The sequence below is a fragment of the Cenococcum geophilum genome (genome assembly GCF_001692895.1).
Source record: "Cenococcum geophilum 1.58 unplaced genomic scaffold K441scaffold_12, whole genome shotgun sequence".
Taxonomy (NCBI): Eukaryota; Fungi; Ascomycota; class Dothideomycetes; order Gloniales; family Gloniaceae; genus Cenococcum; species Cenococcum geophilum.
In genome coordinates, this window is record NW_027137570.1 from 702250 (window position 1) to 728906 (window position 26657).

General features: G+C 45.1%; 4 protein-coding genes across 4 annotated transcripts; 1 reads left to right on the forward strand and 3 right to left on the reverse strand.

Annotated features, from left to right (window-relative positions):
* Positions 1-610: 610 nt before the first annotated feature.
* On the reverse strand, positions 611-4569 carry K441DRAFT_685779 (PK beta-barrel-protein domain-containing protein-like protein; the record flags this gene model as incomplete). The annotated part of the gene is made up of 4 exons (XM_067651922.1): positions 611-1170; positions 1233-1583; positions 3891-4345; positions 4382-4569. 4 exons carry the CDS (start codon positions 4567-4569, stop codon positions 611-613), a joined length of 1554 nt encoding a protein of 517 aa, XP_067506170.1.
* A 755-nt stretch (positions 4570-5324) lies between these two features.
* K441DRAFT_675628 (TPR-like protein) lies at positions 5325-9300 on the reverse strand (the record flags this gene model as incomplete). The annotated part of the gene is made up of 3 exons (XM_067650872.1): positions 5325-8808; positions 8940-9210; positions 9261-9300. 3 exons carry the CDS (start codon positions 9298-9300, stop codon positions 5325-5327), a joined length of 3795 nt encoding a protein of 1264 aa, XP_067506171.1.
* Positions 9301-10339: 1039 nt separating this feature from the next.
* Positions 10340-11162, forward strand: K441DRAFT_37607 (uncharacterized protein). The gene has a single exon (XM_067641480.1). It carries the CDS (start codon positions 10476-10478, stop codon positions 11103-11105), a length of 630 nt encoding a protein of 209 aa, XP_067506172.1. The 5' UTR covers positions 10340-10475; the 3' UTR covers positions 11106-11162.
* A 10665-nt stretch (positions 11163-21827) lies between these two features.
* On the reverse strand, positions 21828-26349 carry K441DRAFT_704268 (WD domain-containing protein; the record flags this gene model as incomplete). Its single annotated transcript, XM_067653528.1, has 5 exons — positions 21828-21968; positions 22110-23392; positions 23423-23723; positions 23774-25341; positions 25386-26349. 5 exons carry the CDS (start codon positions 26347-26349, stop codon positions 21828-21830), a joined length of 4257 nt encoding a protein of 1418 aa, XP_067506173.1.
* Between the last annotated feature and the right edge of the window lie 308 nt (positions 26350-26657).

Sequence of the window (26657 nt, forward strand, 5' to 3'; positions counted from 1 at the left end):
TTGACTCAATTCTTCATCCGCTCGATGCAATCAACCATTGGATGTGAAATCTTCGGCTTATGCTCGATATATATGTAAACCTTCAAGAATACACTAGATGTGGTCATTCCCGCCATAACGTCGCCCCCCACTCGACCCTGTCAGCGCCTTAGTTGTGGTAGATATTGTACGTGTTTTGGTGACGGCTAGACAGGACTCGATGCTAGTTATATCCACAGGACTGATGGTGTACTGCCATTTACAAGGTGGCGAAGACTCAAATATGAGTCTCTCCGGGAAACCAATCCCGTCATATTCTTCCTATTTCAGAATAACTGGACTAGCTCACATATGCAACTAGAAAACCAAGAAGCATACGTTCACAAGCCAGATACCTCCATCTCTTTCGACCCCCTCCAGAAGATTCCACGAATTTGAGGTGCGAAATTTCGCAGTGCCTTGTTACTCTTCAAATTCCCATGTGTTAACCCCACAACTGCTGCCAATTGAATGTGTAGGCAGATATTCCCTGGGTACAACCCAACCTCGATTCGACGTTTCCAATCTTCTAAACCACCCAGACCTCAAAAACCCTATCCCGTCTCTTCAGAAGCCCAACTCCAACATCCCACTAGCTGGCACAACCGAACAGACCCTTACCAGATCCCCACAACTGGCCGCCTCCCTGCCTCCCCCCCCTCGCAGCAACACTACCCTCCAAAATCCTCATCTCGCAGCTCCCACACGTACCAAACCGACATCCGAATTCTGGACTCAACCCCACGCTCTCCGCCAGCTGCAAGGTCGACATGCCGCTCTCCCGCTCCCACCGCGCCTGCTTCCTCGAGCCCCGAAACCGCACCACAGCTTCCCGCGGCGCGGCGTCAGATCCCCAGGCGACGTCTGGCGGCTCGATGGCGAAGGACTCGCTGCGGATGGACGGAGCGGGCACCTTCGCCGCGAGCAGGAACGCGCACATGGAGCCCGCGAAGGCTGCCGGGCCGCAGATGTATGCCGTGTAGACCTGGGCGGGCAGCTCGATGGGCGTGATGCGCATCGGGTTCACGAAGTAGGGGTCACGCAACAGGTTGCGGATGAAAGACTCGGTTGGCCTGCCAGCGAAGTCGTAGTCGCGGCCCTGGATGTCGATGCCGGTCGCGGTTGCGTGAAGAAGGTTATGCGTTGTAGATACTCTCCCGTTTCTGGCGTGTTTGGAATTTTGTGGGCGAAGAGGCTGCCGGATAGCCCGTTACGCGCAACGCGGATCCAGATGGCGGGCGTGCGGCGGAAAGTTGCGTGGGTGAAGTGCGCCTGAAGCATTGGGAGTAGAGGGGTGATGCCGATGCCGGCCGAGATGTAGATCTGGCGGGGTGGGTATTGCGGTTTCCAATCGAGATGGAAGCGGCCGGTTGGACAGCGGGCGTTGAGGATGCTGCCTTCACGGCAGGATTCGTGCAGCCATTGGGAGGCGGTTAGGCCCTTTTTGACACTGATGCGGTAGGTCGAGGATAGAGATGCGGGATCGCTCCGGGGGGAAATTGACCAGCAGCGGGCAAGGCCTGAGGGGAGGCGGATAGGGAGAAATTGGCCGGGGAGATATTGTGCTTTTCTTATCTACTGCGACTCGCTTCCGGATAAGGCTCCCCACACCAAAATATCGTACTTGCATACAAATCCTTATACAAATCGAATATTACCACATGCGCATACTTTTTGTCACTATTTTCTTACCATGGGCTCAAGGCTTCCTTCCTACCGCATTTGGCAGATCTGCGTCGCCTTATACTACGGCTGGGCAGTTGAATGGATCGTTGCAGCCACTCAAGTACATCGAGCGACAATATACCGCATTAGAACGTCCTTAGATGTATGGGGGACTCCTTACCCACCAAGCCTTGCTAAAATAGGGAGGCCACGGCTCCTTACTGCTTTGCATGAGAAGGTACGCGACAACTGACGTCATAGTGTTAAGTTAAGCTCTTATTAATTTCACAGGCTCTGCTTGCATTTCTTACCGATCGGCCAACTGCCTTTCTTGATGAAATGGCCTGGTTCTTATATGACGAGTTTAGTATAGTCGTAGGCCTCTCAACCATCTGGAAGACGCTCTCGCGCATTCGGTGGAGCAGAAAGGTTGTACAGAGGAAAGCTATTGAGCGGGCAGAAGATCTTCGTTCTCTATGGAAGGGACGTCAAATTGTATGGGATATTAATAAGCTAGTGTTTATTAACGAATCAGGGGCCAATGAGAGAACTAGGTATAGGAAGTTTGGGTGGAGTCCTACCAATCTACCTGCAATTGAGGTCTCTTCAATTCGACGCTCTGAGAGGTGGAGTATACTGCCCGCCTACGGCTGTAATGGCTTCCTTAAGGGGACGTTAATATATCAAGGCTCTATTACTGCCGAAATATTTAACGCTTGGATTGAGGTTACAGTTCTACCGCAGTGTGCACCTGGTACGATTTTGGTTATGGATAACGCATCAATTCATAGGAATAAGGTAAGGAGTCAAATTGGGTGAGTGTATATATATAAGAGTTGACAGGAAGTAGGAGCTCCGAGCTCTCTGCGAGAGAGCTAGCGTCTATATAGAGTATCTTCCGCCATACTCTCCAGAGTTCAACCCAATTGAGCTCTCTTTTCACGACCTTAAGACGTGGATTCGACGTAATATTCACAGTCTTGGCAACTATATAGATTTTGGAAACTTCTTACGATTCGGCCTGCAAAATATAGGTAATCGCATGGCCGCGCGATCGCATTTCCGGCACGCGGGCTATCTGGTAGTTGACTAGTTGGTTTCTTCTATATGTAATTGGGTGCAAAATATACGAAAAGAGTATAGAGCCTACCTTTATCTATTTTTGAGCCCTAAAAAGTATGCGCATGTGGTAATATTTGATTCGTATGAGGATTTGTATGCAAGTACGATATTTTGGTGTGGGGAGCCTTATCCGGAAGCGAGTCGCAGTAGATAAGAAAAGCACAATACAGCCATTCTCAAAATATCGGTAAAAATCGCCAAGCCGCACGCGCATCGCCCCCTCCATCAAAACAATACACCCCCTTATAGTCCTACCAATATAGCTCTATATTTTATAAATAGAGATCAATTTTATAGCTCTATTCTAGCGCTATAAAATAAGCCCTTATTTATATAATTTAGAGCTGTTTTGGTGAAGTTATAGGGGGTACTTATTTCTAGGAATGGAGGGGTCGGATTAGTTAGCGCAGAGCCTCAATTCAAGTTTTACAGCCACCCCCTATGGGCCTACCAATACGGCTCTATATTTAATAAATAGAGACCTATTTTATAGCTCTAGAGTAGAGCTATAAAATGGGACTCTATATATATAAATTGGACTAATATTAGTGGAATTATATAGGGTGATATACTGCTGCGGTTTGGCGATTTTTTTGATATTTCCAAAACAGCAGTGTACCCCCTATAGCCCTACCAATATAGCTCTATATTTTTATAAATAGAGGCCTATTTTATAGCTTTATTCTAGGGCTATAAAATAGTCCTTTATTTATTAAATATAGAGCTGTATTGGTGGGGCTATAGGGGGTGGCTATTAAACTTAAATTGAGGCTCTGCGCTAGCTAATCCAACTAAAAATAAGCACCCCCTATAACTTCGCCAAAACGGCTCTAAATACAAATAAGGGCTTATTTTATAGCGCTGAAATAGAGCTATAAAATAGACCTCTATTTATAAAATATAGAGCTATATTGGTAGGACTATAAGGGGGTGTATTGTTTTGATGGAGGGGGCGATGCGCGTCGTGCGGCTTGGCGATTTTTACCGATATTTTGAGAATGGCTGTAGCTCGCCAGAGGGGTTTCGTTTTTGGGTGCGAGACAAAATGATTTCACGTCCGCGGACCCGGCCAATATTTTTGATACGCATTTCTCGCCACCCTTTCCATGCGTTCTTTCCTGCAAGAGCCTCATCGTCTATCATAGAGATCTTGCGCTCCAGGAGCTGCCGGTTCATGTTCTGCGGATTTGGGTGTCTTAATATATTCTCTGCAAGCTCGCGAGTCGAAGGCGATGATGGCGGAACGAATACGCACTGCGCGGTGCTGGATACCGCAACTTCGTTTTCTCCTTCACACCGAATGACGCACGTTTTACTTCCAGCGCGAATCTCTCCTCCCTGAATCACGCGCAGATACACGCCACAGAAACCTGTCTCAGCAACCTCTGCCAGCCAGCTGCTTTTCTGTTTACACCGCCACGCTAGTCTGCTACATGGCACGCGGCCGCCGCATACTTGAAGCACTACACCTTTTTCCGGTTCGCCATTGTCAAACTCCCAGATGTCTCCTACGTAGACGTCTCCTTCATCAAGCAGAGTACTACTTCTTAGTGTCTAGTTCTCACCCCAATGGCACCAATCCCACTCCTCGCAGTTAACACCAAGCTTCTGCGTCCAAAAATCGTAGTGGTGGGCGAAGAAGGCGTATATTTGGGCATCGTGGGCAGCGGACTGGTGGTTAGATATTCCTCGCTCTTTGCTTATTCTGAGAGGACCTTCGGAGGGAGTTCGCACTATGGAGGTTAGCGTCTTGTGGCCGTGCATGTCTTGCCATGTGGGCGTGCCACGGCTAACAGCGACGACGGCGAGGGTGGGTTGTGGTTGTGCTGCGCGAACATTGTGTATGATGCATGATGCAGTGAGGTCAGTATCTATCTCTTTAGAGAGAATTACTATTGGTGACTGAAGAATCGGTGAGGTCGGCAAAGTCGGTGAGGTGGGTCCCTCCGGCCGGAGAGGTCGGCGAGGCTAGTCGGTTAGGGCTCTTGATATCGATTAAAAGTTACCTATATTGGGAATGTATTTTCCACAAGAAATCCCTTCTCTTAAGATTAATAGTAGATTTATTTTCAAGCGGGCCAATCAGGCAGCCTGACTTTCGTAGATATTGGGAAACAGTTGGATTCTACCTCTAGCTGACGTAAATAAAGCTAAGCTGGAGTCCTTGAATCTTCGAGGTCTGCTCGATGTGAGGGTAATCCCATGAAAGTATCGTGTGCTTTCGCCGCACCCGTGGAGGCAGTACCCTGAGTGACTCACAACATCAGGGCACTGGAGGGTATTTCCTCCTCTTACTCATGCAGCCTCGGCGGCAAATCTCCCAAATATGTTGGTTGTTAAGGAGCATCCTAAACCTAGTATCGAGCTGAAGTTTATGTACCGCATGTACTATTAGTAAATATCAAAAGCTAACCATATCTGCCTAATCCCGTACCTTAATCTCGCTCTTAAAAGAAAAACTCAGTCGTAGTTAATCCACACAAATCATTAGCATCCTCATTGCACCCGTTCCGTTCCCGCTAAACATCCCTCACCGTAACCCCCCTCACCTCTAGTCGCTGAATCTGCTCCTCTGCCCTCATGGCCCTCGTGGGTAGTGGCCCTAGATTCGTCCTGTATCCGCTTATAGCCTTACGGTACCACTGCAACGCCGCCTCGTGATGCTCCAAGATGTCATAGATATCCGCGAGATCCAGCGCCGCCGCCAGCGTTCGCTCATGCAGCGGACCCAGCTCCTTCTCGAATCCCTCCACGCACTCCTTCTGCGTGTCCATCGCGCTGTCCAAGTCCCCGAGACCCAAATAAATCGAGCTCGTCAGGCCCAGCGTGGTCAGTTCCTGCACCTTGGCCTCAGCATCCTGGCTGCGGCGGAACCCGGCCAGCGCGCGCTGGGTCCAGTGGAGCGATTCCTGCGTGTTTCCGAGGAGGAGGTTGAGGTTTCCAATCTTGCGGACGCAGCACAGGGCGTTGATGCTGTCGAGGCCGGACTTGCCTTCAGATTCGCTGAGCACTTTTTTGAAGATAGTGATAGCCGTGTCGAAGTTGCTCTCGTTTTCATGGGCTGTGCCCATGCGTATCAGCACACCGACTTTCCAGGACGAGTCGCCCTCACTGTCGAGGATTTGGAGATAGGTGAGGGCAGCTTGGTTGTTGCAGAGTGCGAGATGGGCGTCCGCGATGCTAGAAATGGTTACATGCTTGAGGTTAAGCAGGTCTGGCATCGAGGGGAGGTATTGGATTGCATCCAGGGCCTCTTCGAGAAGGCTTAGTGCTTCGTGCTGCATGTGCTGTCGTTTGTGTACCTGGGCTAGCTGTAGCAGGAGCCGGACGCCCATGGGCTCGTTCATCTCGAGCAGCTGGCGAATCGTTTCGCGCAGCTGCTCGAGGTCGGTGAGTTCGTCGATTTCGTTGTGGATCTTGTGGTATACGTCCTGGATATCGTCAGAGATTTTCTGGGTCAGGATGTGCTCTTCGCCGAGAGACGCCTTGCACTCGTCTATGGCCTGTTGTAGGAGGTCCAGTGCTTCTGTATTCTTGCCTTGCTGCGCGTAGATCAGGCCCATTCTCCTCATCGTCACGAGACGGTCCTCTATCTCCACGCTGTTTCCAAGGTCGACGAGCCTTTTGCCCCACATCAAGGACCGTTCACTCTGGCCGCTCCTCGATGTGACAAATCCCAGCTGAAAGATGATCTGAATAATCGTTTCATCCGTCGGCGGCAGTGTTTTCTCCTTGACCGCCAGCGCACGATGATAATACTCCACCGCGACGTCAAACTTCTCACACTCGAAACTCGCCCTCGCAACATCCACCGCGGCCTCTACCGTCTTCTCGTCCTCCATCCCTCGCTCCTTTTCATATACCTTCAGCACTTTTTCGTACCACGAGAGTGCATTCTCATGCATGCTAAGTTGGGCGTAGCATAAGGCAATATTTGCCATGAAGACTGTCCCCGCGGTAGCATCGCCCTTCTGCCCATTCTGAATACCCTTGAGAGCGACTAAATAGTAATCTAATGCCTCGTGCCACTTGTTCACCGCCCAGTACGCGCTGGCAAGTTGTGACGCCGTCGCCGTTGTCGCGCTGTGCAGTTTTCCATATACCTTTTCCTGTCCCTCGAATGCCTCACGCAGCAGTGGAATCGCTTTCGCGTTCTCGCCCTGCGCGCGGTACACCACTGCAAGTTGGAACTTAGATGCCAAGACGGAGGGGTGGTTCGGACCGTCAGTTTCGGTGCGGCCTTGCAGGACTTCTTCATGCTGCGTCGCCGCGGGCGCGTAGGAGCCTTGCTCGCGGTATATCTCTGCAAGCTGGAATTTCGCGGAGAGGGTGATTTGGTGTTTGGGGCCGTATTTTGATGTGCAGCCGTCGACGGCTTTTCGCATGAATTCTATCGCCTTTGCAAGATCTGCGAGGCCCTTGTGCACTTTGGCAACTTGCTGTAACGTGTTGAGTGTCTGGGGGTGGTTGTCACTGAGTTTGGTGCTGCGGCCTCTGAGCGCCCTGTCCAGATACTTGAGAGCGGTGACATGCTCGCCTCTATGGGTATAGCAGACGCCAAGTTCGTGGACGGTGGTCAGGGTGGTGGGATGTATTCTGCCAAGGGTGATTTCTTGCCCACAAAGCGCTTCGAGGAACCACGAGATCGCGGGTTCGAATTGTTCGTGCCGGGCGTACGCGTCTGCGAGGCTGCACATTATCTCCAGCGTTTTGGGGTGGTTGTCCCCGCTGATGGCGCGGGTGGAGATGAGTTTCTTTTCGTAGCTGTCAATTTCGGAGAAGGAGGCCGTGGACTGGGCTCTACTAGAGAGAGGCGAAACCTGTGGAAGTGTCGGAGAAGTGAGGTCGGGCGCTAATGGTGTTAAGAACGGATCGGTTAAAGGTGGGGTATCGCCATCTTCTGCTGGCTGTGGCTCAGGGTGTTCTGCGATTCGGATAGCTTCGCTGATCGTATCGACGACATTTTGCGTATCTTTGGTCAGACGGTGGTTTGGACCAAACTTCTCTTCTCTTATGTCAAGGAGTTTCTGGTAATCTAGAAGCACATCTTGAGCCGCTGACAATCCTGTATCCTGATTCCCAAGCTGTAAATGGAGTTTTGCAATATCCGCTCTGACCGCTAGGGCCGCTGTAGACACTCCTTTCGGCATTGACTGATACTTTGCAAGGATGGACTCGTACTCCTGCAATGCCACCTCGGACTCGCCAGTCTTGCTGCGCATGCGGGCGACTCTGGTGGCTATGGGAAGAATGGACGGGTGATTCGGTCCAAGAGCATCGTTGTTTTCTCTCCCGACAAGAGACTGCTGGTAATACTCCAAAGCATCTTGCCATCGCGACTGCATCTCAAAGACAGCAGCGATTACGTCGATTGTATTGAGCGTCGTGGGATGCGTTGGCCCAAGCAGAAACCTTCGTGCTGCGAGCGCTTGGTGATAGTACTCCAATGCGGACTCCGGTTGATTGGCGTCTTGATATGCTTTAGCCAGAGCTTGCGCTGCTGTTGCGCTCTCTTCACTCGATAATCCCGAAGCAGCGGCTTCTTTCGCCGATAAGCTCTGAATCAGCGCGCGAATCTTGCCGGGTGCTGTCGCTAGAGATTCCGGGCGCGAAGCAGGTGGCTGCAGGATACCGAAGCCTACAGCAGCAGCGGCTTGAGCAGCCGACTGCTGAATTCGCCGCTCAATGGTCTCTCCAGCGGGTCCTTTAGCAGCGCCTGTAGCAATAGCATGGTCAAACCGCAGGGCTAAGGCTTTGACGGAGGACCGGCCATCGTCCGCCCCGGAACTGACATCCGACAGCGTACCTATCGATGACGGCTGAGTGAAATTAAAGCTCCCGATGGAGCATCGCAAGCTTTTGCCAGATGAAATAGAACCAGGAGATGATGGGCATTCGGAGACTAGATTGTCGGGGAATTCCGCGCTCCGAAGAGAGATGAGACGTGATTCAAGGGTTGAACGGATGCTAGAGAGCTCCTTCTTAATCTTAGTGCCGTCGACGCTATCGAGAGTTAGTAATTGCCCTTTTTGTAAGGATCTGACGGCACGAACGTAGACGACATGTTATGTATCAGCGACAAAGCATCTCTCCGGGCCTGTAACTGATATAAAGTCGGCTTTTCATTCCGGAACCGTACCTGCATGGCGGGAACCGAACCAGTAGCGATGGCATGGAGTTCATTCAGCGTTGCCTGAGTATCGCAAATGACGGATCGAGTCTGGGCATCAATCTCCAAATCCAGGCCGCCCTCATTCATCCGCTCGTCGACGGTTTTCCGGAGACTTTCGATGACGGCTCGCAAGGAGTTGTGTTCTTGGAACAGATTTTCGATGCCTTTGGGGGCTTCTTTGAATGCGGAGAATGCATTGTGGAAAGCGACTGTGATAGCGCGGGTGGTGCTCACTGGAGATTGTCAGCTAGCTCTTCTGGTGGACTGAAGGTTGGGGACATACGAAGCGTAACGACAGACGCTGCTAGTGATACTGACTCCATGGCTGATGGCGGACGACAGTTGGACAGAGGTCAATGGTGAAGTGTTCTGAACCTTGGCACAAGTAAAGCTCCGGGGAACGAGGGGACAGCCCGCCCAAATGTCAAAGGTAGCACTGCCCCCTCAACATGCACCCAAGGACACATGGTCCCATGGCTCCATGCAGCCTGGGCATCTCGTGGGCGGATGAGAGGGCTGAGATGGGCATGAGTAGTATCATGACATGGCCGCATTCGGGGAAGGACCGCCTGTCGTTTCAATTAGAAGTAGCGTCCGGGTGGGGGTTCGCAGGAGGTCTGGATGGGGTAGGCGCACGGATCACCTACTGACGCAGGCAAGGGCAATAAGGCTGAACCATGCTCGTTTAGGTTAGTGCAGTCGTTAGGACGCGATTCCCTGTCCGGTGCACGGATAGGCAGCACGGGCCTCTCCTCCACCGCGGTTTCCTATTCTGTATGTGTGCCTCGCGGCTTCCTCTCCTCAGCGCAGTTTCCTGATGCAGCCATGATAATTGCGCTTTCCAATGAGATGCTTGCGCTGCCCAATGCTATGGCTGCGATGGCCGATGCGCTGGATGGCGCTGGATGGCTCTGCCTCCCATTGATGGAGGACACTGGCTTCCCTGCCGGATTCGGCCACCGTCCAGCGTCCAGCGTCCAGCCTTTCGGGTTTTGCCGTTATCCGGCTGTCTACAACCCCCTTCGACCGGCGGGTCTGTGCCTTGCTGCCACTTGCACTTCCGCACTTTCAGAACGGTCCAGGCCAGCATGNTACCTTGGTCCTTATGCCGTGATAGCGACATGTCTTTCGCAGTGAGCCTGGGGCCTAGCTCGTCAGTGCGCTCTCCTCATCCTCTTTGTTCATTTTGTCACTCAGCCCACGCTTTCATGGCCCATCTTTTGTGACTGGGGCCTTCTTCCTCGTCTCTGCTATAAATTGAGCCTCAGCAGGCTCGCACATCATACCCTACTCGACCATCCAACTCAACCCCCGTTCAACCTAAAGCCTCGTGAGCCATGCCGAGCACCGTTTCCAAGCGCCCCGCGCTAGGCCATCATGCCTTACTGGGAACGCTGTACAATGCCCGAACAGATGAGTTCCTGCCCCACTCAGGCTTGGTGGGTAATATCCCAGACGGTCATGCGAAGTAGTCGATCTCGGCGAACCCAAGAAGCCCATGAGCCAGGACGACACCCACATGGAGAAATTCCATCAAATGAAGTTAAATTCAGACCTGGGTGCAACCGTGCTCACACGTTCTGTCGACATCCGAGGCAGTGGCGCTTATCTGAACGAGCAGCGTCCTGATTTTCCCGCAGTCCATCAAGCGCTGTACTACACCTTGGAGACCGTGCATGAGAAGTTGAATCTGTCGGACGGCAGTATCAAAGACTACCTGGATGCCGAACAACTCAACAATAAACTCGCAACGCATATTGCGACTGAAATCACCTGGGGCGCTAGCTGCATCGTGTCCGCAACGAAACGACTATCGGGTGGCCAGGATCCCGATTTTCCGCCCGCCGACAACAGCCAATTCCGGGATCTGGAGAGTGTGCGCAGACATATCTTAAATCTCCTGAATGGAGCATACCAAAGATTGCAGAGGGAGGCAGTTGGAGTATACTTTGCTTCCCATTGGATTTCTGTCCATCTTCGGCGTCACAGTTCCGGGGACCGTTACCGTTGGCCAGTTGAGTCCCGAGTGCCAGCAGCGGCTGGCCAATCTGCCCGACGATCTCAGCAATGCGGAGAGGACGTTAAATGCCTACTATGCCAGTCTGGAGAAACACAACTCCTAAAGTAGAAAAACTTTAATTTTGTACGGTACCTCAGAGTAGTAGTCCTTATACTTATCCCAGCTTACTAGTTAAATAACCTTTTTATTTAACTCGTTTATAATTTAATTATACTTATTAAGTTCCTTATACTTATTTTATAATAGCTTATTATATAATGTTATCTAAAAAGAGGTAGTAGGCTTTTCTAATTCTTGGTATATTTCCTAAAGCTATTAAACCTTTAGAAGTATTATTTTCTACTACTTCTTTTTTAAAATGTCTTAATATACTTTATATAGTAATTTAGATAAAGAATAAGTGTGGTGGTATAAAGAGGCGAGTTATCTGTTCTCTAGTAGTACTTATTAAACTTTATCTATATATTCTTTACTTAAAGTAAGAGAGCTTTATTTAATTTAAAGAGTACCTATTATATAATATTAGCTTTTGCTTAAAATAAAGTAACTAAAAGAAAAGTTATACTAGAGAGTTCTCTATATATTTAATAAGTATATCTATTATAAAGAGTACTTAATTAAGTGTTATAAAATCCCCTTATATCTCTAATATTGCATAGTAGAATGGCTTTAAAAAGGTATAAATTATATAAAGAAGCTTCCAGTCTTACGGCAAGATATAATCCTCCTTAAGTATATTAAAGTTGCTTTTAATATAGTTATTAATTCCTAACTTATACTTAAGTAAGACGCTTAGTATTTAATACTAGCTATTCTATCTTATATAATTATTAAGTAAAACTTATCTTCTAATTAAAGTCTTAAACTCCTTTATAAAACTTACTAAGGTATAAAAGTATACTATAATATTATTGTTGGTTATACAAGGGGATATCACGTAGCTACGGTTCGTAGATAGTATAATGATTGTTGTTCTCTTTTTAATGTAGAAAGTAAAGGATTGTAAGGATTGCAGTGCCTAAGTAGGGGGCTGATAAGTCACCATAAGGGTGACTAATCAGAGACGCACGACCGCGTACCTCTGTCCATATATTCTAACACATACATTCCGACACTGGTAGTTCTTTCTTTGTGCTTGTGGTACTGCAGAAAGGCAGCAAGGCAGCAAGGCAGTAAGGTGTCGGTTTAGCTGGAGGTGGAAGCAATAGAAGTTGGTTAGCTGTAGGCAGGGTAGTAAGGGTCGGTTAGCTGCTAATAAAGCAGCAGGGGTTGGTTAACTGCAGGCAGGGCAGTAAGGGTCTATTGTAATAGCAGTACGGTGCCAGCGATGGGTCGTTTAGGCGGCAGTATAATGCCAGTAATGGGGTCGTATTCTAGGGGGTAAAGCTCTACCTAGTCCTGTTCGGGTCGTTCTTATTAGCACAACGGTAATCGGGATCGCATGTATATCGGCATAATTATTTGGTTAGTAGATTGTAGGCGTATCGGCGCGATCGGTATCGTAATAGCAGGCATAGCGGCGCTATTAGTTTGTTAATAGTATATGGCAATACAGTACGGACTTATAGTTGTTGTTATATGGCAGTGCGGTGCCAGTATAGGGTTGGTTCCGTAGGCAGATTGGCACGAAGTCTTGTCATAGGGTTGGTTTGCAGGTATATTAGTTGCAACAGTTATTAGGTTCGTAGCTGCCGTAGATACTAGCAGTTCTTTCTTTTGTGGATTGCCTGCGTAACTATGCCGTTCTAACCGCTCTCCCCCCTATATCACTCTCTTTTCACGGTACCCTCCATAAGAACTTCCTGTCTAGATTACGCTGGTAGCCACCTCTGTAGCTACCTTAGGAACTATAGGAGTCTTAGAATTCCCCTCTACGCTAAATCTTCTAAAGCTTATTGAATGTTTGTGGAGAAGTAGAGGCTTGTTGCGGAGATTACTGCGGAGATTNCTGCGGAGATTGCTGGTGGGACGGAGCTTGAGGCACGGGTTGAGATACGGCAGCTTGAGGCACTTGAGGTGTTTGATAGCCTGAGGTTATCTGTGGTGGTTGCTGCGGAGGTTCTTGCGGAGGTTGCTGCGGAGGTTCTTGCGGAGGTTCTTGCGGAGGTTCTTGCGGAGGTTCTTGCGGAGGTTCTTGCGGAGATTGCTGCGGAGGCTGTTGCGGACGTTGCTGCGGACGTTGCTGCGGACGTTGCTGCGGATGTTGCTGCAGAGGTTGCTGCAGAGGTTGCTGCGGAGGTTCTTGCGGAGATTGCTGCGGAGGCTCTTGCGGAGGTTGCTGCAGAGGTTGCTGCGGAGGTTCTTGCGGTGGAGGTTGCTTCGGAGCTTGTTGCGGAGCTTAATGCGGAGCTTATTGCGGAGCTTGAGGCACGGGTTAAGATACGGCAGCCTGAGGAACTTAAGGTGTTTAATAGCCTAAGGTTGTCTATAGTGTTGCTTATAGCTGTCCGTTATTAGGATTCCCTTAAGAGTTAAACTTCTTTTAGTGCTTAATCTCTTATAAAGTCCATTCGTGCTCTTTTTCTATATTAAGGACTTGCTGAATATTATCTCTAATAGTACCCCTATTTATAGGTATAAACACTCTATTCTCCTATAGGAAGTCTTAAAAATCCTAAATAATATAAATATTGCTAAGTGCCTAGGTGTCAGCAGTCTATCCTATAAAATCCTCCCTAAAATATTCCTATAGCTGTAAATCGGTATAGTATCTACTTTAGTAAAATAGAATACGGTATAGGAGAAAGCCGTTAACTTATTTTGCGGTATAAGTTATTATATTAATAGTAAATTTGTCCTAATCTTTATTAATAAGTTTCGTATACGTAGCTACCCCTAATAGTAAGGAGTCTCTCTAGTTATTTAGAATGGCTATAGCCATGTTTTCGGAGGAAGGGAAGTGTTATTAGTGTAGGAATTATCGTTTAGTGTAGGGGTTATTATTTGGTACGCGTTTGTAATATATAATTATTATTTAGTACGCGTTTATTGTTTAGTACGCGTTCGTGACGTATATTTATAGTTATAGGGCTTAGGACCAGTTCTGGCCTTAAATCGCGAAGACTTATAAAGCGTGTTATTCTGCATAATGGACGCAAGAATCTATAATTTTAGAAAGGCTTAGGACTAGTTCTGGCCTTTAGATCCTTAGATTCGTAGAAGAATTCTATTTAAGGTTTAGGACCAGTTCTAACCTTAAAAGACAGCTCCCTTTAGCACGAGTAGCACTAGTATAGTGGCTTGTCTCTTCTTAGTGGAATACCTAGCTGCTCTATAGTATAATAGTAAAGTTAACTACTAATTAGTGTTGGTTACATAAGGGGATATCACGTAGCTACGGTTCGTAGATAGTATAATAATTATTATTCTCTTTTTAATATAGAAAGCAAAGGATTGTAAGGATCGTAGTGCCTAAGTAGGGGGCTGATAAGTCACCATAAGGGTGACTAATTAGAGACGCGCGACCGCGTACCTCTATCTATATATTCTGACATATATATTCCGACAATTATAAAGCTTACTAAGTGGGCCTATTACTTAAAAAGCCTATTTCTACTTAATCTCTTCCTTATAACTGTTGGTATTATAAGGTGATATCACATATCTACTTGTTATAGATAGTATAATAATTGTTAATTCTTATTCTAATCTACAGTCGAACAGAGATTATAGATCCTTGCGTTACGTAACCGCAATTTGCGGTAATCTGCCGGCAATCTATAGCAGATTGCCGGTACCATAATATCGCTTATTCTACAGTATTCTTATTCACTCCTAACACTGGCAATTCTTCTTTTATGGGTTGCCTATATGACTATACCAGTCCAACCGCTTCCCTTACATCACTCTCTCTTTACCTATCCCTTCACTCGTACTTAAAGGGTATTTGTGTTAATAAAGGCTTTAAGAGCCTTATTAGGGTTTGGCTTTATTATAGCGTCTATAGGGTTATCCTGCCCGTTAATCTATTAAATCTTAAATAGTTCTCTGCGTTTATAAGACTGTCGAATAGCCATAATATCAATTATTAAGCGTTTCTTTTTGGTCGTGCCGAGCTTAACTAAGCACTTATAAAGGGAGTACGAGTCTATATAGACGACCATAGGGATAACAGGGATATTAAGTTAATCCGTAATTAACTTTAAAGTAGTACTAATAACAAATAAGATGTTAACTCCTCTAACTATACCGTAGATCTTAGAGGCTAGCACGCTTCTAGTAACTCGTTTACTCTTAGTTAAGCTTTAGTAGATTATATTTCCTTTAAGAGTGAACTTATTAAGTCCTATAGTCTTATTTATAATAATAATCTTATATCTAACCTAGGAGCTAAAATCTTTATTATTTGCAAATAATCTATCTATAAAGACGAAGAGCTTAGCTATATTAAGGTTAATAGGAATATACTTTAGGCCTCGATCTAAGTAATCCATTTACTATTTAAGGCGCTTATTTAAAGTAATAAGGTCCTTCTTACTTAGTTCTTAATATTATGCGGCCACTAATAGGTTAAAAGCAGCTTCTAGGTAACAAATAGAAGCAATATAGGCTCTACGAGCGCGCTGTTTAATATATCCTTACTAAAAAGTTAGAGAACTAGCGTTAACTAGCTCGATCTTTTTGCCTTACTCCTTTTAGCGTAATACTATCACATTACCTTCTTAAGTTAAGACACATCCATTAAAGATTAATAGCTTTTTAGGTGTTAATTTCTCCTTCGGCTTTGCTATAAGCTTAGCCTTTTATAATTCGTCTTCCTTAAGAGCTAAGAACTTTTTATTTGCTAAGATAATAGTATTATCTGTCTACATTCCCATAACTCCAAATATATCCTTTAAAGTGGTAATTAGGAGGTAGGGGTTGTAAGTAAACGTAGTTATAAATAGCTTCTCTTTATAGTGCTTGCTGTATATAGCCCACTAGTAAGTACCGGCCTCGGCGATCCTATAAAGTAGTCTGAGTACCACTATAATCGTGCCTTTAGGGTACTGGTGTTGAATTTACTTTGGAAGATAAGCTAAAATCAGTTGCTGGAGATATGTTGTTAACTAGGTATACGCCTAGGTGATATTTTAGAGCTATAAGCTTATTTCCTTGCTAGGGAGCTACAGCAACGCTAGGGCTAGGGCGACAATTACTCGTTAACTGGCACGTTAAATCGTTAGAAACTATGTGAGGATTACCTCCTTACCGTTATTATTGTAAGCTTAGATAACAAGTCTAGATTTCTTATAAGGGGCATTAGTAGCCTTGCCCTTTACCTTATCAACGATCCTTAAATTAAAGATGCGTTAGTTCCTATGTTTAATAGGGTCGTATAGCTTAAACTTAAAGACTTCTTTCCCAATAAGGCCGTTAATCTCCTACTTCTAAGATGCCTTAAATGGTGCACCCAGAGTGGTGATTAAGCCTTCCTTACGTAGCTTTAAAGACAGTTCCTTATTAGCTTCTTCCTTACTAGTTATAAATGCCATTAAAGGGTTAACAAGAAATTAATTATTAAGATCCTAGTTAAAGTTATTATCCTTAATAAAGTGAACCTTATTGCGGGATCCCTTAGGTTATTCTTAACCTCGTTATATAGCTAGTTAGATCTCCTTAAATAGTTTATCTTATTTAGAGTTATCCTCTTCTTAAGGAGGGAGGTTGTCTAAATCGTCTAAATAGTAAGGTTTAACCACCGTTAAGCGAAATAATGTAGGTCTATATAGTATTTGCAGCATATATATCTCTTTATTAGTAAAGAGTAACTTAAATAGACTATTCTATCCGTCCTTCTTACGCCAAACTTGTATATTTAACTGGATAGGTAAGTCAAGAGTTATTACAGTACTTAGGCTATTTCTTATTGTAAGTGCATCCTTGACTTAGCGCTCTGCGTATAGGCGTCTTACTTCCTTAGTAGCTAGTTGAATTGCCTTAGCTCTTTTAGTAACTATAGGTAATAGAGGGGAATCTTAAGTCATCCTTGGATAGGCTCTAAAGACTAGTAAAGTAGGGATAATTCTATTAGGTCCTACTAAGTTGTTAATAGCCTTAACAGCTATTTGCAGAATAACTTCTAAATTAACTTAGATATTGCTAAGCTTATTTTAAATAATCTTAAAAGCTTAGCGTAGTGGGGTATGGTAGCGTTCTACCTTACTAATACTGTTGTGCGCTTCTACAGGTACTTCCTTAATTTTAATAGATATTGCCTTTGCATGCTATCTAAACTCCCTTAAAGAGAAGTTCTTTTTAGCGTTATGGACAATGTAGTCTGGCGGTCCTTAGTAAGTATTAATCTAGTAAAGTTATAGCGTATCCTATATAGTCTTTGCAGAGATATCCTTAAGAAACCACGCAGCCTAGAAAGTAGTTAAAGAATTTATAATATATAATACTAGCTTGCCGTCTAGATACATAACGTTAACCATAATAGAAAAGTTAAACTTATAGTCGTCCTTTAAGGTAAACTTAAATTAACTAGGGGATTTACTATTTATCTGGTATTAGTGGCAAAATTTAGTAAGATATTTAATTACCTAAGACTCTACGTCGTAGCCTACTCTTTAAAGAACTTTGTGTAGTTATTAAACTAAGGGATATTTAAAGCAATAGTGCAATTGCCTTAATTTTGCCTCGGTTAAGTGGCACTAGGCTATAGCTTGCTCCTTACTATGGATAATTATCTATAGATAACCCTACTTACGTATAACAGGGATAATTTTATCGCCTTAAATAAGCATATTCGCAATATTGTCTAGCTTAACTCCTATCTTATCTATATCTTAGATATAAAGTAGAAACGGCGTGTTTACCGGCAGTATATAAAAAGTAATAATACTAAGGGGGGTAGGGACTTTAATCGTGCCTAAAAACACGGCCTCTCCCTTTCTAAAGCGGATCTTATAATGTCCTGCCGTTAATTTATTAAGTTAAATTACGGGGTTTAGTTCTTAAAGTGCATAGAATTAAGATTCTCCTACAGTTAACACTCCTATAGCTTTACTATCTAGTATAATACCTTGGAAAATACCTAAAGAGTAGTAGTCCTTAAATATAAACGACGAGTTTTTACTTCGCTTAGCGAAGATATCTATTTTAGTAAACAAATAAACTATAGATTAGTTATTAAGGATAGCCACTATTTACGCTCTATCAATTTCTCCAAATTCTATAAAGTATTGGCTAGATAGTATATTATTATCCTTATTCTCCATTTCTAAGAGAAGTTAGTGTACGTTATTAGGGACATCCTAAGAGATTCCTTCTATACCTTTATACTAGGTGAGAAAAGTCTAATAATAAGTAGGTGTAACTTCTTAATTTATAGTAAGTTAGGTAGTTTATTAAAACTTTATATATGCCTATTAGCGCTCTTTAACAGTATACCTATTTAACTAGCATCCTATCTTATTATAGATATAGCACTTCTTTTGTTAATATCCGGCTTTATTCTAGAATTTACCTCTATTAAATCCTCCACAAGAGCCTCCTTCGCGGTAGCTAGAGTTTCCGTAATTGCCTTATAATCCTCTACGTTTATTATAGCTGCTACGGCCTTATCTATATCCACTTCCTCTATATAAGCGATTAGTCTAGTACTAGCCGTACTATTTATATTAGTTGGGGTCGTTATAGTAGGTTAGGGTTTTAGTATAGAACTATTATATCTCTTATATTCTTACAGCAGTTCCTATAGTAGATTATAGTTAGGTATATACTTCTTTAAAGGTAAATATAGGTTGGAAGAGTGCTAAGCTGCATTTAGGGACACTATAATAGGCCGAGATAACTTAGTCTTATAGACTATTGTCGTTTTAGTAACTCTTAGTAAGTCCTCACTAAACCTTTTATAGTTTATTAAAGAGTAGTTAAAGACATTCTAGGCGAGTATTTATTGGATTAGCTGTAATAACTCTCTAGAATATAGTTTCTCTCTATTCTAATATATAGAGTTATCAGTTTTTGTCTGTCTTAAAATAAGCTTTAGTAAGGTTTAGCATTGTATTAAAATTATAGCATTTGCCCGCAATATAGTTATAATAAAAGGTTACGGTACGTCCTTTTAGCATAATAGAGAAGGCATAATAATACTGGTAATTTTAAATTCTAACCTTATTATAGCAGTCCTGAAAGACCTATAGCTTTACTCTAAGCATATTATATAATTCTCCTCCGAACTTCTTCCCTTTATCCTAGTATATTTTTATTAAATTTATAACTTCCCGTAAGGGGATCTTATTAGTTAGTTAAAGTAGGGAAGAACTAAAAAGGCTAAGACTGCCTAGGCTACCGCTGCCTCTAGGAGGGGTAGGTAGAAGACTATTACCAGATAGATCTAGTGGCTAGTGGTTACCTTTAGGTATATAGAGAGGGTTAAATTTTAAATTAAATTTGCCTTTATTAGAGAATATATTTATATCTAGTTTGTTATTTATCTACTTATAGATCTCTTCTAATATCTAATTTAGCTCCTATTAGTTATCGATAATAGCCTAAAGGTTACCTATAATTAGAGATCCATCTTTAAAAATAGCGACTCTATTCCTTTAAAGGAAGTTACGGAATTCCTAAATAACCTAAGTATTTCTAAGCTTCTATGTATTTAAAGTCTATTTCGTAAAATCTTCCTAGAAACACTCCTATAGCTTAAAATCGGTATAAAGTTTACTTTAGTAAAATAAAAGCTAGTAGAGGATGAAACTATTTACTTGTTTTAAGGTATAAGTGGTAATCTCTATTATAAAATCGTCCTAATTCTCGTCGATAACTCTAGTATATATATTTACCCCTAGTAGTAAGGCCGCCTTCTAATTATCGACACTGTCGTTTTCGCTATAATTTAATTTTACTATCTTAGCAGATTTAAATTAAGATCTTATTATATTCGTAAGGTATTATAAATTAAGGGAGTTATAGGGTAAGTGGAGTAATCGGTAGTTTGTAAAGTAAGTAGGTAGGAAATATTATTGTAGTAAGAGTTTTTATTTGTTGCCTAGCGCTTTATTTATAGTAGATAGAAGTTTTTACTTTTTCCTTTTTTAACGCACTTTAACGCGTTTTTAACGTGTTTCTAGATAAAAGACCTTCTGACGCGTTTCTGGACGAGGAACTGCGATCTGGGGCTTAGATTTTAGCCTTAAATCGCAGGTTATAAAGCGTATTGTTTAGTATAATAGACGCCGAGATTCGTAATATTAAAGGCTTAGATTCTGGCCTTATATCCTTAAATCCCTAGAAGAGTTCTATTTAACACTTAGATTCTAGCGTTAGTAGATAGCTTCCTCTAGCACAAGTAGCACTAGTACAGTAGCTTATTTCTTCTTAATGGGATACCTAGCTTTTCTGTAGTATAACAGTGAAGTTAACTACTAATTAGTGTTAGTATTATAAGGTAATATTACGTATCTGCTTGTTATAGATAGTATAATAATTATTAATTCTTATTCTAATCTACAGTTAAATAAAGATCATAGATCCTTACGTTACGTAACCGTAATCTGCGGCAATCTACCGGCAATCTATAGCAGATTGCCGGTACTATAATATCGCTTGTTCTACAGTATTCTTATTTACTCCCGACAATAACTTTGCTCTTTTTTACTTACATTATTCCTTTTATATAACTTAATAGCCTTAAGTTTAAAAATATATTTAAAGAGAAAGGCCTAGATAGCGAGATTAATAGTATACCCCTAGTAGCGGATATGTTATTAAATAGGATCCTAGGTAATATTATTATTATTAGTAAGATACTTATAGATTATATAATAAAGGGTATTATTTATTATAGAATTATCTGTAATAATAGCTCTAAGCTTTTATATAATTTTATACTCCTTTAGAACTAAAAGAAAAGTATTCTATTATTTAACTTTACTATAACTAGGTACTATATAAAGGGCAAGAAAAGCTTTTATCTAATTTTCCTAGCTATTAATAAAGTGGGCGCAGACTATAAGAAAGAGGTAGTTATTTAGGGACATCTAGATATTAATAGAAAGATAAATACTTATTAACGCTAATTAAACATATCTTTATATAATATCTTTCTATAACTAAAAGGAATAGATAATTATCTGAAAAAATTTATATACGTTGTTATTATTAAATCGGATAGCTTTAGATTAAGAGCCTAATAGAAGATATAGAGCTCTTCCTACTCTATAATTTAGAATAAAAGGTTTTATATAATAACTATTCAGTTCTTTTTATTACATATTAGCTCGTTTTTATATAGTAGGTAAGTAAATTTATAAACCGGAGACCAGTGGTCTTAGTAATGAATGCATGCATATTTTAGCCAAATATTCATTTAATTCATAAACGCGCCAAAAATATTCATGATTTGAATGCATGTAATGAATATAGCCTAGGTAAGCTCTATTCATTATATGCATTTAAATTATGAATATTTTTGGCGCGCTTATGAATTGAATGAATATTTGGCTAAAATATGCATGCATTTATTACTAAAACCAGTGACAAACGCTTTAAAAAATCTATATATATATTCATAAGCTTATGAATAATTCAATTCTTAAGAGAAAAAAAATATTTAATGCATATCATTCGTTATGAATGAATATATTCATAAAAATGAATGAATAAAAATATTCTTAAGACCACTGCCGGAGACTAAAGCTGAGCCTCAGACGGACGGGGAAGCGGAGAGGACCAACCAACTAACCCTTGGAAAAATATCCGGTCACTAGACCCATAAAAAGCTTAACGCTAATTGATTTCAAAGCAGCTACATTTATAATCGGGTGTTTTCCAAGCTATTGCGGCTTTCGAAGGGCAGTAAAGGCGTTAACTGCAACGGAGGCGGGCAGGGAGGGAAACTCAAATCGCAAATTCTAGGATTGACACGAGACCAGACATACTTCCTAGCGCAACGATACTTTCATGCATAGCAGCGCAACTTGGCCGATACTCTAGGGGAAGCCAAAGTATATTCTCCGTCCCCGCGGTTACCCACTGTTCCTGCACAGATATATCGCGTGAGAAACTCTGTCGAGAAGAGACTACGCTAGGGGGAAGAGACGTAATGGGCAATAACCCTCTATCGGTCTCTAGGGATGTCCCGTCGTCAGAGAATGAAAGGGTATGAATAACGACGCTAACCTCGATCGTCTGTAGCGCAACTCCCGTGACGGTGTCCCAGAGCTTGACTGTACAGTCGGCCGAGGCTGATGCTAGCAGCTCGCCGTCCGGCGAGAAGGCCGCGGCGTCGACATAATCCGAATGGCCCTCGAGCGTCTGCAGCGCCGCTCCCGTGACGGCGTCCCACAGCTTGACTGTACAGTCGGTCGAGGCCGATGCCAGCATCTTGCCGTCCGGTGAGAAGGCTATGGCGTCGACGGAGCTTGAATGACCTTCGAGTATCTGTAGCGCCAATCCCGTGCCGGCGTCCCATAGCTTAATCGTGTTATCGGCTGAGGCCGAGGCTAGCAAGTTGCAATCCGGCGAGAAGGCCACAGCGTTAATATAATCCAAATGGCCCTCGAGCGTCTGCAGCGCCGCTCCCGTGCCGGCGTCCCACAGCTTGACTGTACAGTCGATCGAGGCCGAGGCTAGCAACTTGCCATCCGGTGAGAAAGCCACGGCCCTAACCAAGTTCGAATGACCCTCAAGCGTCTGCAGCGCCGCTCTCATGCTAACATCCCATAGCTTAACTGTATTGTCAGTCGAGGCCGAGGCTAGCAGCTTGCCGTCCGGCGAGAAGGCTACGGCGTAGACGGAGTTCGAATGGTTCTCGAGCGTCTGTAGCGCTGCTCCCGTGACGGCGTCCCATAACCTGACCGTATTATCGTGCGAGGCCGACGCCAGCAGCTTACCATCCGGTGAGAAGGCCACGGCCCAGACAGAGTTTAAATGGCCCTCGAGCGACTGTAGCACCGCTCCCGTGCCGGCGTCCCACACTTTAACCGATTTGTTGGCCGAGGCCGAAGCTAGCAGCTTGCCGTCTGGCGAGAAGGTCACGGCATTGATATAATCTGAATGGCCCTCGAGCGTCTGCAGAGCCGCTCCCGTGCCAGTGTTCCACAGCTTAACTGTACAGTCGGCCGAGGCTGAGGCTAGCAGCTTGCCATCCGGCGAGAAGGCCACGGCCCTGACCCAGCTCGAATGACCCTCGAGCGTCTGCAGCGCCGCTCCCGTAACGGCGTCCCACAGCTTGACTGTACAGTCAATCGAGGCCGAGGCTAGCGGCTTGCCATCCGGCGAGAAGGCTACGGCCCTGATTAAGCTCGAATGGCCCTTGAGCGTCTGCAGCACCGCTCCTGTGCTGGAGTCCCACAGCTTGACTGTACAGTCGGTCGAGGCCGAGGCCAGCAGCTTGCCATCGGGCGAGAAGGCCACGGCCCTGACCCAGCTCGTATGGCCCTCGAGCGTCTGTAACGCCGCCCCTGTGCCGGAGTCTCACAGCTTGACTGTACAGTCGGCCGAGGCCGAGGCCAGCAGCTTGCCGTCCGGCGAGAAGGCCACAGCCCAGACCCAGCTCGAATGGCCCTCGAGCGTTTGCAGCAAGGCGCTCCAATTCTTTTGGACCTCTGGTAACCTCCGCATCCACCTAGGTATCTGGTCTTGAAACTGCTTCCGTACTACACTCATCTCCGGTGCAAATATAAGCGCACTGCAATATATCTGAAGGGGTGCCTGCTCGATCGCTGGTCGGCTGTATAACACGAATCGCCTTATATCATGAATAAACCCGTATAAGCGGGGACAGTCGTATGTCTAAACGGTAAGTCCGCCAAACGTTTATGCCGTTGCAGAACCTAACTTACAAGAGCAATTGACTCTAAAGAAGTGATCGCATAAATTCCCTCGGATATTTTCCGCATCCAGCTTAACGCCTCAAGCCAATGAAGAATATGTCCCTGTAGGAAGTGATGGATTCGGTTGTCGTCATAGAGCTGGTCGCCGCATTTTTGAAGATGCTGCACCCAGTAGAGACACGCATACTGAACCTCTGGAGGAAGGTATTGCTCCACCCAGCTGCTCTCTAAGTCAGTTACGAGCACGCCGGGAGCACCCACACTACAGTTATCTTGCTTAAGAGAGGTCGACATAATCCGTATACAACCCTCGGCCAGCGTCCGATGCGCTTGTTTCTCGTCCACCCAGAGTTCCGGATTACTGCACCTGTTCTTACCGAGGAGGAAGTCGCGAAATGATGGGTGATGCAGACGAAGCGGGATGGTTGGGTCCTTTGGGATATCTAGAATAGCGTGAAGACCGTCTATTGTTTGGTCCATGTCCTGTTTCGTAACATCGAGTAGCCTGTTTAAAGATTTAGCAGAAAGAGGGGATAGGAGAACCACTACACATCCAAGAATATGCCTCAGCATGCGATATGACTCTTTTTTCTCTTCGTCCGTATAGTCTAGGGAAATAGATTGCTTGAGGACAGTAACATAAATCTTATTAAGATGCTTTTCCGGTGTTGTGGCCGAGGTGCTACTGCCCTCGAGAATCGTATTTAGTCTCTTTGGAGCGAATCCTTTCCCTTCGCGGATGAATCGACAGGTAGTCGCTGCCCAGATGAACAGCCCACCTGCATTCTTGACTAGACGTCTGATGGCCTGTTCACCCGGCCAGCCAGGCTCCAGATAGTATTCCTGTCTAATGTCGCTTAGATTGTGTTCAAGAAACGTTGAAATATCACGGTCTACAGCCGCTGGCGATATATTATGAAGCACAAAGTCCTGGCGCTCAGCCTTAGGCATTTTATCGAAGCCGTGTCGAATTGGAACTTCGGGTCTGCTCGCTAAGAAAACCCGTAGCCGGACCGTCTTTAACAACAGAACTTCAGCTAAGAGTTGTAGAATGTTCCGGATATGCCTCTCATCGTTACACTCATCAAGGGCATCAACTACAAGAATATACGTAGATGAGCATGAGTTGCCGTTTAGCTTTGATAGCGGACGGACGACGAGCTGACGCCATTGGTCGCGGAGAGACAGACTCGCAATATTACTACGCTTAGCAATAGCTTCGCAAATATAGTATTGGAGAGCTGGTACGATGCTCGCAAGCTGTAGGGAAATAGTCGTAACGAACTTGCTAGCATGGCCAACGTCTCCACCGCCTTTTAAGAAGAAGAAGCTTGCTCCGAGATGCCCTCGCTCAAAGTATTCGCGGGCGATAGTGCGGGCAATAGTGGACTTTCCTGTGCCGGCCAAACCGTTCAGCCAGAAGACACGCCGATCGTCTCGTCCATCAGCCCAGTTGCGTATCTCCTGAAGAACGTCGACGCGTGTGTTGTGAAGACAAGTGGGTTCGTGCTGGCTCTGGTACGAATTGAATGGCGCTTCAGCGGCGTAGGGCAAGCGATCAAGTAGGCTCTGTAGTTCTAGATTAGTTAGTGATCTGCCTTTTGTTACTAGCTATACTAACCTCGCTTTTCTCTAATAATTTCTACAGCACGTAATTCCGCCAACTCAGCCGCCGGTATAACCGACAGCACTTCCTTCATATACGCTGTTGCTGTTCCTGCTGCATATGCCTGCCACGTCTTGTTCTTATGCGAGTCGGCGTAGTCACATATGCCCCTAATAACAAGGCATGGGAAGCTATTCATCAGGCCCGCCGCTTCCATTTCAAAGCAGAGGACATCCCCCAACTCCGAGCTTAATCTATCTCTCGTAGTACCATCTCGTATTACTTGATTGCCTGATGCTATCGTGCCATAGTGAATCAAAATCTCTTGACTACGCGGCTTCCGATCCACCACCCTCTCTTTGCTACATTGTTTACATGTACCGCCTCCGACATGGTTATAGTCCGCTTTAAATAAGGCATCGGGTTCTGCGTCTTCGTGTGTAAAGGCTGGCAGGCCCTTAAGCTTGGAGATATATTCCGAGAGTCTACTTCTTTCTCTGAAGTGGCTAGCCTGTAGCTTTGCGATGGCGTTGAGTAGAATTGTTGGCGGAGCATTGAGGAAACCCGTACGCTCGAATCCACTTGGCGTGGCCTTCCCGAAGTCATATTGCACGACTCCGCCATGTAGCTTACTGGGGCTGCTGACTACTACGTCTCCAAGTCTTATATCAGCCTTCGGGCTTGGAACGCCTCCCCCTATGCCTACCATTAGACTGAACCGGATTGACGTGAAGGTCGACTTCATCTGGACGGCGACCGCAGCGGCCGAGTTCGTTCCTGTTTGACCTTTCGGCAGAGAGGCGATGACAACGTTATGCTTGCCAATCCGGCCAAATGTGTATATGTTGTCGTTGGCGTCATGACCGAGGTCTTCGTGCTCTTCGTCGAGCATCTCCTGTGCGGCAGCAAGTTCGATGGGAAGGGCGCACACCAGCCCTACAGTGTAGTCTTCGCGACGAGGTCGGCGTCGGTTCGCCATCTAGGTAGAATTCGCAGGGTGTCTGAGATCTGCTCGAGAGGGGTTAAATTGGCCAGGTCTAGTGTTTCCGACGCAGGAGAGACGATGCCCCAGAGAGCTTTGCTTGCGGGAGGGGCATCTCCTGTCACAGCCTAGTTGGCCTGGTCTCACAGTGTAGCTGGCGATCCCCATTGTGTGGCAAGATTTCTTGCACTTTTCGTATATGCATGCCTCTTAAGCCAATCTAGAGGCTCTATACTGTATATAGCTTGGTGTTGAAGCCTCTGGTCAGTGCGATTGCTCGGCGGTAGGGGTGTGGGCGCCTTTGA

What these genes read in the sequence shown, in the direction of transcription:
- K441DRAFT_37607 (XM_067641480.1), top strand. Translation starts at nt 10,476, where the DNA reads ATGAGCCAGGACGACACCCACATGGAGAAATTCCATCAAATGAAGTTA.